General features: G+C 41.4%; 1 protein-coding gene across 1 annotated transcript in view; it reads right to left on the bottom strand.

The window, feature by feature from the left end:
• Positions 1 to 16970, bottom strand: part of LOC126311099 (probable E3 ubiquitin-protein ligase HECTD2) — a 418213-nt gene that overhangs the window by 215532 nt on the left and 185711 nt on the right. Inside the window, exon 5 of the mRNA XM_049992125.1 lies at positions 13566 to 13668. Coding sequence (XP_049848082.1) covers positions 13566 to 13668 — 103 coding nt within the window. The remainder of the gene's footprint in view (positions 1 to 13565; positions 13669 to 16970) is intronic.

Here is a 16970-nt window from a genome sequence, read left to right as displayed (position 1 = left end):
GACTGCTAGTGATACGAGGCCGTTGGGATCCAGCACGGCGTTCCGTTTTACCCTCCTGAACCCACCGATTCTGCTGACAGTCATTGGATCTCGACCAACGCAGGCAGCAATGTCGCGATACGATAAATCGTAATCGCAATGGGCTACAGTCCGACCTTTATCAAAGTCGGAAGTGTATGAGAAATCGGTTGGAAACTTTCCTCATATCAACACGTTGTAGGTGTCGCCACCGGCGCCAACCTTGTGTGAATGCTCTGAAGAGCTAATCATTTGCATATCACAGCACCTTCTTCCTGTCGGTCAAATTTCATGTCTGTAGCACGTCATCTTCGTGGTGCAGCAATTTTAATGGCCAGTAGTGTATCACCGAGTCCGAGGTTGACATTCTTTTGCACCGTTACAGATTACAGTCGTAGTAATAGGAAAACCTTGAGCCAAATTTTCTTGCGCAGTGTATAAAACCTTCAGTCATTCAACGCCGAATGTTTTTTTCATGAGTCTGATTCTGCCTCATGAGGGGCAGTCATAACGTTGTAATCATCATTTCGAAAATATCAACTATTCTTAATTACTCTTTTGTTTGCTTGCGAGTACATGGCTGCAGTCTTGGTACATGCGCCGAAGCACCATAGCACGGTGTTGCAGGAGCGCAAACAAAATGTCGTTGCCCATCTCGCTTTTATCGATGGGCTGTGTTATTTTGTTATGAGTCCTGCAACACCGAGCTTCTATGTCGCATTTCCGGCGTGTACCTGCTTTGGAGATCTTTAATTGCAGCTAAACCGAAGAGTCCCTAAGGACACCATTTTTTTTCGAAATGACGTTTTTCAACTTTATTGCCACCCGTCGTACTTTTACTGTTAAGCAAAGGAAATGCCCGGCCTGAAAAGAATTAATCACCGATATAGTCACTTTCTGAGTATGTCCAATGAAAGAGTTTATTGCCTGAATACGGAATATCGTGACGAAGCGAAAAAATACCTGTAGCTTGGTCCGTGTTATTAGAAGTCGGCTTATAGTACTCCTAGCAGGAAGGTTTAACAATACCTTAAGGCTGCTTCGTCTTTCATAGGAAGAACGCAGCGCAGTCCATTAAAATCTACGGACAGTGGCGAGCAATTTAAACTGGTTTCACGAGTTTAAAGAAAGAGCGAGTGCTTCAGCAGGACAGGCGAGACTGACAAATTAAGCCATTAGGATAGCGGCCCGAGAACAACGGTCTTTGTGCGTTACTGAGGACGCTAACTGGAGCGAGGAAGCTCCAGAAGGCCACACATACGGTACACGGAGCGAGCTGCTGACCAGCGAGCAGGAGCCGTTGCAGGAGGCACCGACTGTGGGCTGCCGCGACCTAGGGGCGGAGAAAACCGACCTGTTACGACCGATACTGGTATTTTAGTAACACATAAAGGGGATTTATTAGCTTTTTGTTTGTCCTATGTTGTAAGAGGTGTATTTTATTTTTTACTAATTACTGGTTAAAAAATCGAAACATTAGTTACCCTTAGCTGACATGCTAAAATTTTTGGTTCTTAAATAAACCTTCTTTACAAAAAGAGTAACTTTTCAGAATGAGATTTTCACTCTGCAGCGGAGTGCGCGCTGATATGAAACTTCCTGGCAGATTAAAACTGTGTGCCGGACCTAAACTCGAACTCGGGACCTTTGCCTTTCGCTGTTAAGTCCTCTACCATTGAGCTACCCAAGCACGACTCACACCCCGGAGTGTGTGTGTCGTGCTTGGGTAGCTCAGATGGTAGAGGACTTGCCCGCGAAATGCAAAGGTCCCGATTTTGAGCTTCGGTCCGGCACACAGTTTTAATCTGCCAGTAAGTTTCGTATCAGCGCACACTCCGTTGCAGAGTGAAAATTTCATTCAGGGAACATCTTCCAGGCTGTGGCTAAGCCATGTCTCCGCATGTCCTTTCTTCCACGACTGCTAGTTCTGCAAGGTTCGCAGGAGAGCTTCTGTGAAGTTTGTAAGGCAGGAGACGAGGTACTGGTGGAGGTAAAGCTGTGAGGAGAGGGTGTGACTCGTGCTTGGGTAGCTCAGATGTTAGAGCACTTGACCGCGAAAGGCAAAGGTCCCGAGTTCGAATCTCGCTCCGGCACACAGTCTTAATCTGCAGGATGTTTCAGAGTAATTTGTACTGGTAAAATTCCCATTCCTTTGAAAATATTGCGTTGTACCATAAAATGGGAAATGGGTCCAGCGCTGTTTTAATAAAAATGCCGACAGAAACGAGCAACAGACACATGACATAAGAATTAATTCAGCGTTGCTGAGACAGTAAAGTACCTGTTACCACGTGGCATGGCCTCTTAGGTGGCACGCATGTACATGCGGTGTGCAAAGCTTGCCCCATGTGATCTATACGGTAATTTCTCACTGTCGTCGTCGGACATCTGTTGTATTACAGTTTCACACAATCCCTAGTACGAAAGTATTTTCTAAGTGCGGCGTCAGTAAAATGCGTCAGTAAAATTATACTAGCGTACGGAGTATCGGAACCACTGTGTGACTGGACCAAAAAGTCTCTGTCAGACAGAACAGAGCATGGCGCTCCCAACAGAGAGAAACCTTCAGGTACAATAGTAACTTCGAACGTATCTCAAGGGAGTGTTACAGAGTCGTCACTTTTTACGATATACATCCATAATCAGAAAAAAACAGAACACATTGAACGAATATAGATAGCATTTGAACCATGTCGGTCCGCATGTTCAAGGTCAACATCGACATCGCGGTGCAATACCACCTGCCTGTAATATGTACCCGTTGCTCTTGCTGTCGCTATAAACCGAAGGTAATGGATAAGTATGACTTGAGCAGACGTATGCGTGAACTGTAGCGTCATATCAGTGAGTCTGAAAGAGGGCGTATTATTGGTATGAGAGAGTGTGATAAATCCATACATCCATCCGGGAAATTGCAGCTTGTGTGCGACAAAGTGTTTCGGTAGTGTAACGGGTATGTGCAGAATGGTTCACGGAAGGTCTTAGGACGCGAACAGATGGGCTTGGGTTACGTGCGTGTCGTCCACTTCCCCACCTATCTTTGACGAATGTGCAGAAACATGCTAGACGGCAATGGTGTACGGAACGACGTCACTGGAGACAGGAATGGCATCAGATATGTTTTCGAACGAATCCAGGTTCTGTTTGTTTCAAAATGATGGACGTATTTTGGTTCGCCACAGGCAGAGTGAGTGGCATCACAGTGACTGCATTCGCACAAGACATACAGGGCCAATTCAAGGCCTTATAGTGTGGGGTGCTGTTTAGTGTTACAAATCAACATTTTTCGAATAAAACGTGAATTAAATATTGACACTTTCAATTTTGCTGTAAGTACTGTATATTTTTAAGGAATTGATAGGAGGATAAATATATAGAACTAAAATGTAGAGCAGGCTACGCGGCCATATATATATATATATATATATATATATATATATATATATATATATATATATATATATATATACTCAGTTTCTACACCGTTCGCCGCTTCTGGTTTCTAAGGGAATCTAGTAACAGGAGGCTATCGAAATTAGATAACGCCCGATACGTATGCAACACTCCTAACACACAGGTAACGTGGTTACAATGTTTGCTGATAGACGCTACAAAGAAAACTACCGTAGTCTTCCTTGAGATAGTCTACAGTAGTCTATGGTAGTTTTCAAATGGTGAAGTGGCTCTGAGCACTAAGGGACTTAACATCTGAGGTCATCAGTCCCCTTGAACTAAGAACTAACTAACTTAGAACTAACTAAATAACATAAGTACACCACACACATCCATGTCCGAGGCAGGATTCAAACTGCGACCGTAACAGTCGTGCGGTTCCGGACTGAAGCGCCTAGAACCGCTTGGCCACCGCGGCCGCCTACGATAGTTTTACAACAACTCTACGTGTAATGATTCTGTTGTGCAATTTTTCCACTGGTACGCACGTAGTACAGATTTACATGAAGCAGAAGTAGTGTGGGACTTGCGTAATGCATTCCTTGGACATGTAAGACACTAGTCAGATGACTCCAATGTACCGAAAAGTGACTTGGCACCAGTAGAACCACCATTTGATGAGAACCTTCTAAATACCAATGCAGCAAGTCGTACTGCTACAATCTGTAAACTGTCACAAATTCCCCAAACCGATTTAAAAATTTTTTTCCTTTAGTGTTTGTTTCGTCGATCTGTGATTTCTCAATTACTTTTAGTTTAACGACTGGTACGTTAAGAAAGATGGTCTTGCACATCATCTCTCTGTGAATCTTAAACCTTTTGTTTCATGTGTATTCGAGATTTAATAATTTATGCTTGGTGTTCCTGAAGCGCAGATAACAGTTTATCCAGAATTTCTCTGGAAAATGTTAGCGAACTGCTCAGATAGCACGGTTAAGGGTCTATTGTATGAGACCAACGGTTATTATTCGGTACACGAGTTCGATCAACTCCTTCTCTAAAGCAAGTGCCCCGTCGGCTTCGCTCTAAATTATTTGAACGTGTTAATATTAGATGCATAACTGTTGAGTAAAAGTGATGGAGTTGTACATAAGTTTTGGAAAAAAGGCATCCGTTAGAAAATATTGATGAAGAACATGTGAAGTAAAGAAGTTAAGAGTCAAAAGCGAGAAGTACAAAATTGTTTGTATCTCAAAAGTTTGTAAATAAAAACCGAAAGGGAAAACGGTATAACGACCCAGCGCATTCCACCTACCATTTACAATGAACAGTAAGTTGGAACTTGATAAGTATTACGGAGACTGCGGTTGCGCAATAGCGTGAATCGATTGACGTAACACCAATGTTTTGTTTCACCTACAATTACGTTTCGAACGCGAAGTGTAGCGTGTTTTTACATATTAAGAGTCAACAGCGAGAATTACATAATTTATATTTCAGGTGTTGTTATTAAAAAAAAGTGTGACAGTAATGTCGATTTAGTAGACTTTGCCTTTGCCATTGTCAAAAGTGGTGACGTTTCTGCCTGTCTGCCGATTTCAGTTGCACTTGGACTTATTACTTCACGTCGGCTCAGTCCAATGTAAACTTGTGTTAGGATACAGGACACATATTTGTCTGCGAGTATTCTTGTCTTTGAATAGCTATGGTTTGTGGTGAGATAGATGTATCGAATCAGATTTCATCTCTGATTGTACACATATTTTTCTATCGTGTATGTTGTACTTGGAATAATATTATATTCAAAAGTGCAACGTGACTGCTAAAGAAACATAAGGCATAGTACCTTGTCTAAGAGCAATAACTGAAATGCAAGAACATCTCCCACGTTTGAGCAGTATTATACTTAGCACCTGAAACTTATGGGTAAAGTCCTAGAAAGCAAGTCTCTAGAAACCATGTGTGTCTCCAAGCTTTGTGCCAGTCTCTTGTCAGTCACCTGTCTAATGGTGCAGATATTATCGATACAAGACCTCCTTGCCCGAAAGCCACTGTATTCTTCTACGGGGTGTTCAGAAAGTCTCTCCCCAGTGCCGTGTGATTGTTAACCGCGCGTGACGTATGATTGTTCGCCTGCGTGAGTTACTTCCCTTCAAGTGGACTCTCCCAACATTCCACTCTTTCGTTTATCTCAGCCAGCGTCAGTAGTATCGTTGGTGTGTCATTATGTGTTGATGTGAACGTTTAAGTTTAGTTGCTTTGTTCGTTTGTTTCGTTTTTGTCACTGTTAAAATGCTAACCATTGAATAACGTGTGTTTTTAGCCGAACAAGTGTTCAAAGCTGGCGGTAAATACACAGTTTCAGTTCGTCAAACGTTTAATTCAGTTTACCCGGAGACAACACTCCCACATCGCGATACTGTGCGAGATTTGATTAACAAATTTCGAAGTACGGGTTTAGTGACAGATGCACCGAGAAGTGGTCGTCCTAGCGTTTTCTCTGAGGATAAACTACTTGATATATCCGATAAAATGTCCATGAGTTAGAACAAGTCAGTAAGAAAACTCGCCCAGGAAATCGATGTTAGTGTCGGAACGGCCCGCACAGCTGTAAGGAAAAAATTAGAACTTTCCCCATACAAAGCGACAGTTGTGCAAGAACTGAAAAATACTGATCATGGCAAGAGACTGCATTATTGTCAAAGGTTCAAAAATTTCGTTCTACAAAATGGAAGGGATATTCTTAATAAAACGTTTTTCACTGATGAGGTGTGGTGTCATGTACAGGGTACATGAACTCGCAAAATTCGTGTATGAGGAGTATTGCAAATCCATTATGAGGAACCACTTCATTCTGTGAAAATAGGAGTTTGGATTGCAATTTCTAGACGGCAGATTGTGGGTCCCTTATTTTTCAACGAAACAATAAACGCACAACGATACTGCAGTGATATTCTGTACCCATTCATAGAAGTTGTGTTGTGAAATACTGAACGGTTATTTTCAACAAGATGGTGCAACCGCGCTTACAGCTCGCGTTTCAGTGTCACTGCTTGCTGATGTCTTTGGTGATTGCTTAATTTCACAGGGGCTTTTGCCTCCACGATCGCCTGACTTGACACCACCTGAATTTTTCTTCTGGGGTGCAGCGAAAGCAGCTGTCTGTAAAAACCGTCCAATCTCCATCGATGAGTTGAAAACTGCAATATCCACTTTCACTGCTTCTGTTACAGAAGAAATGTTACAGCTTGTGTTTGGAAACATGATTAGACGTATTGAATTGTGTATTCTACAACAGGGGGGACACTTTCAACATTTAATGTGAAAATTTGTAAATAAAAATGAATATTCAATAAATTAATAAGTTGTATTTCGGTATACTCACTGCGGCATATGGCACGCGTGGCTAACAATCATACGGCACTGCTGAGAGACCTTTTGAACACCCCGTACTTCCTCAGTTTCTCTCTCAATTCTAGTTTTAAGGATCTCGATATAGAATTGAGAACTACAATGCCTCGATAATACGTTCAGTCATCCTTGCTTCTCTTTTTAAATATGTTTCTGACCAATCCTTCTTTGAACTCGGCAGGGATTTCCTCTTCACTAAGACAGGAATATTCGTCACGAATTTCGGTAGTGGGGAAAAGGTGAACCATCAGAATTTATTCGTCAACGCCAACAGAGCCTGTACATTACAAATACCAACCACCAAACACCGCCGCGCGTCGTGGTCGCGAGGTTAGAGGTACCATGTCACGGATTGCACGGCCCCTCCCGCCGGAGGTTCGGGTCGTCCTTCGGGCACGGGCATGTGTGCTGTTCTTAGCATAAGTTCGTTTAAGTAGTGTGCAAGTATAGGGACCGACGACCTCAGCAATTTGGTCCCTTAGGTATCCACACACATTTGAACATTTCACCAAACTCACTGGGATAAATCCTTCAAATTTCCTTAAAAGAGATGATTATGCTGTTGTGGAGAAATCACAGTGGTCCGTATACTGCCATTGTCTGAATAACTTGTCATTTGAGAGCGTCCAACAGTTGCTACTTAACATTCCAATAATAATAAGAATAATAATAAAAGTGCTCGTGCGAGATGAGCCAATTTGGAAGAATAGTCGTGAAATTTCAAAAGAGCATAGGATTTTCTGTTTCTTCGATTTCATGTGACATATTGTTCCTGTAGACAGTACTGACTGTGGTGGCAGTGGATACTACATGGCGTGTCATTTCTGCGACAGTTGCTGCGAAGAATTGTTAGATCTGAATATGGTCTATATAGGCCGAAATTGGTCACAGACAATATAAAAAATTTTGATGTAGACTGTATAATTTAGACAAGCTAAGCTTTCCCTCCTGTTTTATGGGCTGAAGACACGGTCAAGTTAGCCAGGTAAAAAGTTCAAGTTAGCGATTCGCTTTCCGCATTTCAATGCGCTAGCGTCATCTTTCACTGTCTGCCTTACTCTCATTGCTATGTCTGTTCAAAATTACAAAACCCTCGCACTACAATTAACATGTCACCCTTACAATCAACAATACAAGACCAGGACACCTTAAGGATGTGTTTACAGGTATACTGCACGAATGACACGTCATACGATATCCATTGCCACCATAGTGAGTACTGAGTACAGATACATTGTGTCACATGATATCCCGAAAAAAAAAACATGTTCTTTCAATTTTCTGGACTATTCTTCCAAATTGGCTCATCCCACGAGATCACATTTATTATTATTATTATTATTATTGTGAATATTAACATGTATTTATCCCTTCATCACTCCCATCAATGTCACAGACAAGTCACTTGATAAACATGCACACCGTGCGGAAATGTTGTATAGAGAGAAACAGAAATATGTACTTTGTAGATGTAGCTCGCCTCTGTCTTAAGGTGCTAGTTATGCTACCGATTTGTCAAGAGGGTTCACGGCACTTACATATGGTGCCTGCTATACACTCACACCAGGGTGCATACCCGAAATTGGTTTCTGAGATATTGGTGTGCTGAAGAAGAAGAAGAAGAAGAAGAAGAAGAAGAAGAAAGAGGAGGTGGAGAAAGAGAAGGAAGGACAGGAATTGAAATACGAACAGAAGAAACGAAGGATAAACGAAGGATACTGACGTTAGGAAAGTTGGGTGCTCAGTGTGTGGAAACAACTGCAGAAAAATTAATAAAAGTAGAGTACGAAAGAGGGACTGAGAGAACGGATACGCGAGTGAGGAGGCTCGTATCGTTAATTAAATATCCCATCTGTGAATGCTAAGTAAGAAAGTCCCTAAGTTATCTTTTAGGGCGAGGTAAGAAATGATGACAAATTTTTACCAGCCATTAATGAGCATTCTAACAAAAACCTATATATAATACCAAGAGCTGCTGATAAAACTTTTAGTTCAGATCAGTTTCGATCAAAACGATAATAATCAGGCAATATAAAATTTTTATTGCAGTTTATACGTTAGTGCCGCATATAAACGGCTTTCTTTAAATATTTGTGCGATACTCTTATCACTAGGGGCGCCATTAAAAGTTGTTTTCCCCACAGTGAAGTGTGAAATATATTATGCTATTTGCATAAGAGTTTTTAATGTGCTGCAGCTTGACAATGCTCATTGTACGAATTTAGCTAAATGAATAAAACAACTGCTGACAAGGAAAATGACTTCTTTCAAGAAATTCATGTTGGCTGTGGACTCGTACTACGCGACAACGATATTATTGCACTTGGCCTCCCGTGGCCGCTATCGCAAACATGCGGTGACGTCACAGTAAACAAGTACAGCGGTGACTAAGGAAGCACATTGCACGGTGAATGCTTTCAGGTCCACGGTGAATGCTTTCAGGTCAGCTGTGAATATACTATCAAGTGCTTCATCGCGTCCTGATGGAACATCGCGATAAAAACTCTCGATAAGCCGACCGAAGCGCCTACACTCCAAGGTGCAATAATATTGTGCTCGAGTAATATTTACAAAACACTGCTGACATGTTTGTAAACTGGACTTCTTAAAACTGTTCACTGTCTGGTGATACAGCAAACACATTACGAAATCATCTTTTTTTTTTTTTTTTTTTTTTTTAAAAAAAAAAGAGGTAAGTCGCCCACGGCCGACTGAAACGCGAATTGAGAAGACATTGTTGGTGTTACACAGCTATATTGCTGCTATTAGATGGCATCTCTACCGTAACTGCCCCTCTCTTATTTCATAGATGGCGCTTCTTCTGTGTTGTCGGGACTGCACAGTGTGTTTCCGTCACTTCCCAATACGCCGCAACTGCTCTGCTCGCGGGCAAGAACCTGAACAACCGCAACTACTCACGCTCAAAATCTGCGATTTGTTACTTTTCTGTCCTGCGTGATGCGTACAAACTGTTTATCGTCACTTGTCCGGTGGGAACGCCATACCACAGGGGAACGAACATGCGTTCCCGTAAGTCAGCAACAGACTGAGTTCACGAAGTGAACGAAGCACTAACAAATCAGGGACGTAGAAAACTCGGTGTAGCAATACAACAGTTCCAGATCAGTAATCATCTATACATAGGGACCGCACATGGTGGTCAAGTGAACTCCGGAACGGTAACTCAGAGTGTTCGATAAGAGGGTTAGTTGCCATCTGTAATAAAAAACTGAGTGAAAGGATTAACAATGAACTTGAACGAATGTGTTGGAACGTCCGTCCTGAACAAATGCATCGACCAATAACAAACAAAACGAGATAAAAAAACTAGTTAGCGTTCGAGAATCGTAAGACGAATTTGTGTGAGGCGACGGTTCGGCTCCTGCTCAAACGTAATTATTCAAATGGCTCAAATGGCTCTGAGCACTATGGGACTTAACTTCTCAGGTCATCAGTCCCCTAGAACGTAGAACTACTTAAACCTAACTAACCTAAGGACATCACACACATCCATGCCCGAGGCAGGATTCGAACCTGCGACCGTAGCGGCCGCGAGGTTCCAGACTGTAGCGCCTAGAACCGCTCGACCACCCCCAAACTTTAATAATTAATCCATTGTTTCATCACTGCTCATATTATTTACTTTATATGACATTTGAGAGAAATACAATGAAAAAACACCACGTGTATTTGTATGAAGTTTCAGTTTGAGTTTCCCAAGTCTATTTGAAAAAAACAATCCCGCAACGTGTTGAAAGGGCACAGTACCTTTATGTAGTATCGATTATGCACTATGCAGAGATCATACATGGTTTAATCAAAGACTGCAGTGCAGTCAACAATGTGCGAGTGGGTAAGCGTTAGTCGAGTGTTGGAGTCCGTGGGTGGAAGTCGGGTGTGAGAGGCTAGAGAGAGGTTGCTCGGTAGCGAGGCCGGACATGAGTGGCAGAATGGCACACAGTGTTTGATGTTCATAAATGTTTATAAATTGAGTGATTTAATTAATAAATTCCAGCATTTAAGAAATGAGATGTTATCATTTAGTAGTTTTCACAATAACGGAAGTGGACAACAGTGAGTCTCATGACAAGGAGGAAAGATATATACTATGCTAAATTAATTAAAAGAGAACTTCACCTACAGCGTATGCGGATAATATAGTTCGGTGCGAAACTGGGGGGGGGGGGGCGGGGGAGATTGCACTGTGTACATTATTTATCGAAGTTTGACTTGGTCTTTCCAGACCTGTCCCTCGCATTGAAAATTTAATTATAAATAGTAAATAATTAAATAACATATGAAATTCACTACAACTTCATGAAAATGCAGGTTTTTCGTTATATTACCTCTCAAATATCATATAAATTAAATAATGTGACGAGTAATGAAAAAATATAGATTAAAACACAAGCGTTAGCGGGATTTGAACCGGCGCTTCGTACACGACCTTCTTGCGCAGCGCGAACGCTAACTATTTCTTTTTCATAGGGTAAAGGAATATAAGGAATGATTTCGGGGGCAAAGTGAGCAGGGGTCACTGTACGAGGCGTGGCCACGATTTCTCCATCGCCAAACACGAACGAACATATGCAAGGCGTAAATGGCCACAGGAGGAGATTCATTTATTTACTGACAAAAAATAAATAAGCCTTTTCCATGACTTTTCTCTGAAAAAAAAAAGGAAAACACACACAAAGACACACTTCTGTAACAAGCACATGTGGCGTTGATACTCCACGATCGCCGCCGCCTCATTTTCATGGCGTGGTTGATAAGTTGATCTGGGGAATAGGACCAAACAGCAAGGTCATCGATCCCATAGGATTAGGGAAGTACAGGGAAGGATGTCGGCTGTGCCCTTCCCAAGGAACCATCCCGGAATTTGCCTGAAGGGATTTAGTAAAATCACAGAAATCCTAAATCAGGACGGCCGGACGCGGGTTGCAGTGTGCTATCCACTGCAACACCTCGCTCGGTTTTCGTAGCACGTCTTCTCGTAACGTCGTGTAGCTACCGTTATCTGCTCATCTCCTTGTATGAATGCATCAACTTTATCTCCTGTGTTAAATAATCCAGCTACGGTACAGACCGTGGAAGATGCTCCGCAAGACGTCCGAGAAGTATTGACTGTACTTAGGGTCTTCACAACAGCTCAATGACGATCGTTTAAATAGTTCCAAAAATCCATGAGTCCTATGACACCACCTCCATATAAATAGTGACCTCTGATCCACGTGACAGCGTTGTGTTTCTTCATCAGGTAATAAACAACGTCCGGGTAGACGTGAGTGCGGGAATCGACATAAGCGGGCGACATACTTAAAAAGAGAGCCAAAATTTGACGCACAAAATACCAAATCTCTTCCGCCGGCCCACAATGTAGCCGGTGTTCCTCTGTGCCGTGGACGTTAGAGTTCACACATAAAGGCGAATCCGCAAGATGGGTCCTGTGTAGTCTCTCTCAAGTAATTTGTTTTCCGTTCACCGTCAAGAACCAGATCGAACGTACGTCTGAATATAGCGTTACCGCGTTGACAATTGCCCCATACTATGTTCCAATGCGCAGTATGACACGTGAGTTCGACGATTTCTTACGACCAGAATCTTCGCACAGGTACATCAGTCACACAATCGAAACGTAAAACTTTTTTTGCGATTTCCTCGGAAGTTCACCTTACTATTTGCACATTATGTTGTTTTAATGGCCTACTAAAGGTGTAAAAAGTCGGAAGCAAATCCGTGACCCCCCTTGTAAGAGCCTCTGACATGTCCACGCCCATGCTAGGTGGAGAATCCGAATCGATGTCGGGTGTAAGAAGTGAGGCCTCCTGTAGCACAAAAAAGTTCTGCTGATGATGTCTCATGGGCAGCAACGTCGCCGGATCTTCAGTCGTGTGACAGGTGAATTATGGGAACTCGACTGCGGAATCCATCTTGAAACGTCAGACTCGAAGTCGAATATTCACACGTCGAGAATATTCGAAACAATTTTTGTGATTCTCTGAAATACTGTGCTTGCATGTAGCAGGTTGTATGCTGTACTTTTTGCTGCGATAAATGCACTGATTATGCCAGAGGTGAGAAACAGACAGATGGTAAAGTACCACTAAACTTTGGTTAGAGAAGCATTTGACGCGCCTGTACAGCATATGATGTCCTTACTGATAATTTAAAGTTCCACCAGAAAAATATCCTCTAGTGTTCTTTAAAATTTTAAAATTCTTACTCAAACTTTAATTTCTCAGTCGCCTTCTGAATTACTGTACATGGTTTCAGGCATCATTCATCGGCATGTCAAGTGTTTCTCTAATATATTTTCTTTCTTTCTTTCTTTCTTACTCAAATCTGTTTCTGCGAAATTGGACCTGACCCTGGTCATTTTAATACTTCATTTGTCGATTTTGCACTCATGGCTTGGCTATGAAAATTCCTATAAAAATTTCATCAAACTACTATTTGAGTGTCTCTTAATTACAGTGATTAATTTCAAGCAATTAAACCTTTTCTTGCAAAACCAGATCTCACGCTTGTCGATTTGATAGCTCTTTGTCTATTTCCCACTACTGGCTATAAAATTTACTACAAAAATCCATTGGGTTTTCTTGTTTCCGAGCGGCTCAGACATTTGACCAATGAAGTGGAAACAGTGGTGACGCCCTGTGTTTCAGAGTTAGTTACACAAGTAGTATAGCACACGTGAAACAGCAAGTGTTTCCTGGCAGTAGTGCAGCTGACTGGCTTACCTTGAAAAGCGCACAGATCTCGGCGAAAGTTTCGAACGTGCGCATGTAGAACTTCTGCAGGTGTGAGTAGTTCTCCGTTTGCTGAGCGCGGCGAACGTCCTGCCTGCAACAGGACAACGAGTTATAGAATGTTATGTGTTCACTGGAAATCTTTGGAGGGCGCATGTCTAGTAGTCCGATGCTCATGTGTGAAATAAAGATATTGGGCACGTCTCATCATACAACTGTTGTGTACAAGATGTCTAACAGATAATCATTCAACGTAAAATAGTATTAACGACTAAATTTACAATAAGTGAAGCTGTACTCTGCCAGGAGGTAGACTGGAACACAACACTTCTTTCCCAGACTTGGTTTAATTGGTCGTGGTATGCCTTTGTCTTCCTCTGATCAGTAACTTACCATAACCCGGGTTTTTATAGGTGAAAGACAGAGTGACGTAGACTCCAACAGAAAGTGAAATTCGGTATTTTTCGCACTCACAATCATTTCGTGTTTCAAGTACTGTGTTCTTGTAAGATAAAATAAAATTCCCCTTTAAATAACTTGTGATCATTATTTTCTCATTGGAAAGCAATTAATTTAGTATCTTTAACACTCGAGGAGCACATAGAACTGATGTTATTCTCCTCGCCTGCATAGTGGGCAGAAGCCAACAGGCAAAGTTGTCGAAATCAAGGTGTTCATTTGAGCCTCATACAGCTTCACTATTGGCTGAACTCGAGCAAACAGTTGTTCTGTTGGCGGAAAAGAGTGTGTACCGCAGACTAAAAACCTTATAAGTAAAAATTATACTAATCGAAACATGAGAACAGAAAGTCTGGCATCCAGTTAACTGCAAATGAAGGGAAAACTGCGTGAGAAGAATTTCGGCAAAGAAATACTGCGACAGTTTTTGTCGGTCCGTCAGGCGTGGTCGAATAGCACAACTGTTGACTTACTGTCCACTATTGGCAACGATTCGGGTTGGTGTTCTGGGCCAGCTAAAACCTTTTACTCATAGAATCAACGATGAGAGTAAAAGAATTCATTTTCAGCGAAATGGAATGTTTTCGTGTGCAGAAACCCGTTGGGAACAAAAGCGTTTTAAAAAGCGAACTGAAGAAAATAGTGAACGCTACGGATGCTTAGTGTCGGGATGGATGTTATCATATCGAAATGAGTAGCTCGATTATTTTTTTTTTCATTTCCCTGTTCCCAAGTTTAGAGCGATCTTAATAAATGTAATGGGGTGGTAGTGTTATACATCTCTGTCAGTCGAGCTGTCACTACAAAATGAGTGTCTGAGATGATAATGAATTCGCTTGAAAGTCGACAAAATATCTTTGTAGACGGGAGGTACCATTAGGTTTCCTATTTTACCTCTCTCGTTAAAACAACGATATTTGACACGTGATGGAGTCGCCATGCTTATTCAAGGCTGATTAATGTACTGAATGTGCTGAGAATTAGCGCTTGTCATTGCCACTGCTGACTACTTGACATTTCGGGACTATTACTCAGAATGAATGAGGAAGTGAATTTCAACACTGACAGCTTGTTTCGCCCTTTCCACAGTAAATAGCGTAAGGTACAAGGTATTGTTGCAGCTTATATGCAATGCGGGCATATAAGCACTGACATTTAGGTAAGGTATTAGTGTGGCATTCGGTCTTTGCGGTGTACGTGTTGATGAGTTCCACACAAAGGAAAACAAAGTTCCATCCTTTATTACTAATTTGACTGTTAGGAACTGTAACTCTCTGACACTGATTGTTAAAAAACTGTTCAGTGTGAAAAAGTACTTCAGTAACGGTCACAAATTTTAAATAAACGGATATGGTATATCGGGTATACTACCGTTGTCTTCGAAGTAACATGTCAGCGATTTCTTTCAAATGCAGTTTCTATCAAGACAAAAATACTTCAGAATGATCTTGAATGTAGACAGTTTTCTGTATGAGGCTATTCTTTAATAAGAAATAAACACTTATGCTTACCTTGTGCCATGATCTACATAGCAGTGTGGAAAGAACAACTTGTAAAGTTGTCAGTAATAAGAATTCAGCACCACCGTATATGTATGGGCGTTTGGGTACAACTATCACGGATGTGAACCTCTATATGTAGAGTGAAAAATTACGACCTCCCCCCTCCCCCCACCTCCCGCGAGCGGCTTTTGCCATCAATCCAGTATTTCGTATTTCTTTTGATTAGCATTGTTGCGACTAGAGAAACATTTTTATATTTATTATGGAAGGCGAGGCTATGTGAAGAGAGTAATTGGCGAAGATAGAATCACAAGCGACGGTAGCTAAAATTCCAAGAAAAACTACTGTCTTAGAGCTAAGGTAGAGGATGAACGTGGAGAATTTGGCTACGTTCTTCAAAGAGAGGCGTCATTTGAACAGAACCTTATTTTACATCTATTTAAACAATCTTTTGTGTATTTATGTACAAATAGTTTTAGTCTTAATTTATCTGTTCTTACACTGACGTAATGCACATAGTCATTCAATGTGAAAACCTTGAGCAGGAGCATAAAGTTAAATGAACATGAAATCGTCATCGCACAAAGAAAATATAAAGAAGTACAAGAAAAAATTCACCATGCAGCTACGAAATATGTTTATTTTGTAGACAAATTATTGGGCATTATAAATTTCTTGTACAAGTAGGGTACAGACGCTAAGACAGCATTTTACCGTGGAAACATCGAAAACTTCACATCGACCAGTAGAAAATGTTTCAAATTTCTGAAGATAAGTACTCATAAGGTCACATGAACTTTGAAAGACATCGAAGTATTCGGTTCCCCAACACGAAGGGAAGTCAACTTGGCTTTTGTAAAGAGTAACTGTCATTGATTTAGCTACGACCCAAGATGGAGAATTCATGTGGGAGTAGAAGCCAGATAGCATTTTAACCGATGGCTACATACATGGTTTGTCCAAAGAGCGAGTAATAAAGCACATGACATTAAATATATTCTCAATGTGAGTGCAACAAATTTCTCACTGCAACATGTAGCCAGGTTCATAGCTTATTACTTAATGCACTACATAGCCGCACAGTTTCTTTCTAGTCCCGTTTAAGGTACCTCAAGACCGCCCTTTTTGTGTATATGAATTACTTCAATTTCGGTGTTCTTTAATTGCAGTATCAAGACACGTCCAGCATCCTTTTAAAGGGGTATACGGACGAATAAAACTACTAATTATACTACTACTATACCAAACCATCTGAAAGGTGCCTTTCATGATGATCATCATTGTAGCTTTAGCACTTGCTGCGTCCTGCAGGGTTGCGGGGGCTCTGTAGCCATCTCATGAAACCGTTCCCCTTGATTTTCGGGAGTTCTTCATGTGTTTCTTTAGATGAGTTTAATTCTACATTAATTTATCTCATTATTTTAATTGTCATTTG

The sequence above is a fragment of the Schistocerca gregaria genome, chromosome 1 (genome assembly GCF_023897955.1).
Source record: "Schistocerca gregaria isolate iqSchGreg1 chromosome 1, iqSchGreg1.2, whole genome shotgun sequence".
Classification (NCBI taxonomy): Eukaryota; Metazoa; Arthropoda; class Insecta; order Orthoptera; family Acrididae; genus Schistocerca; species Schistocerca gregaria.
The sequence above is the reverse complement of the archived record's forward strand: the minus strand, read 5'-3'. Positions and strand labels throughout refer to the sequence as shown.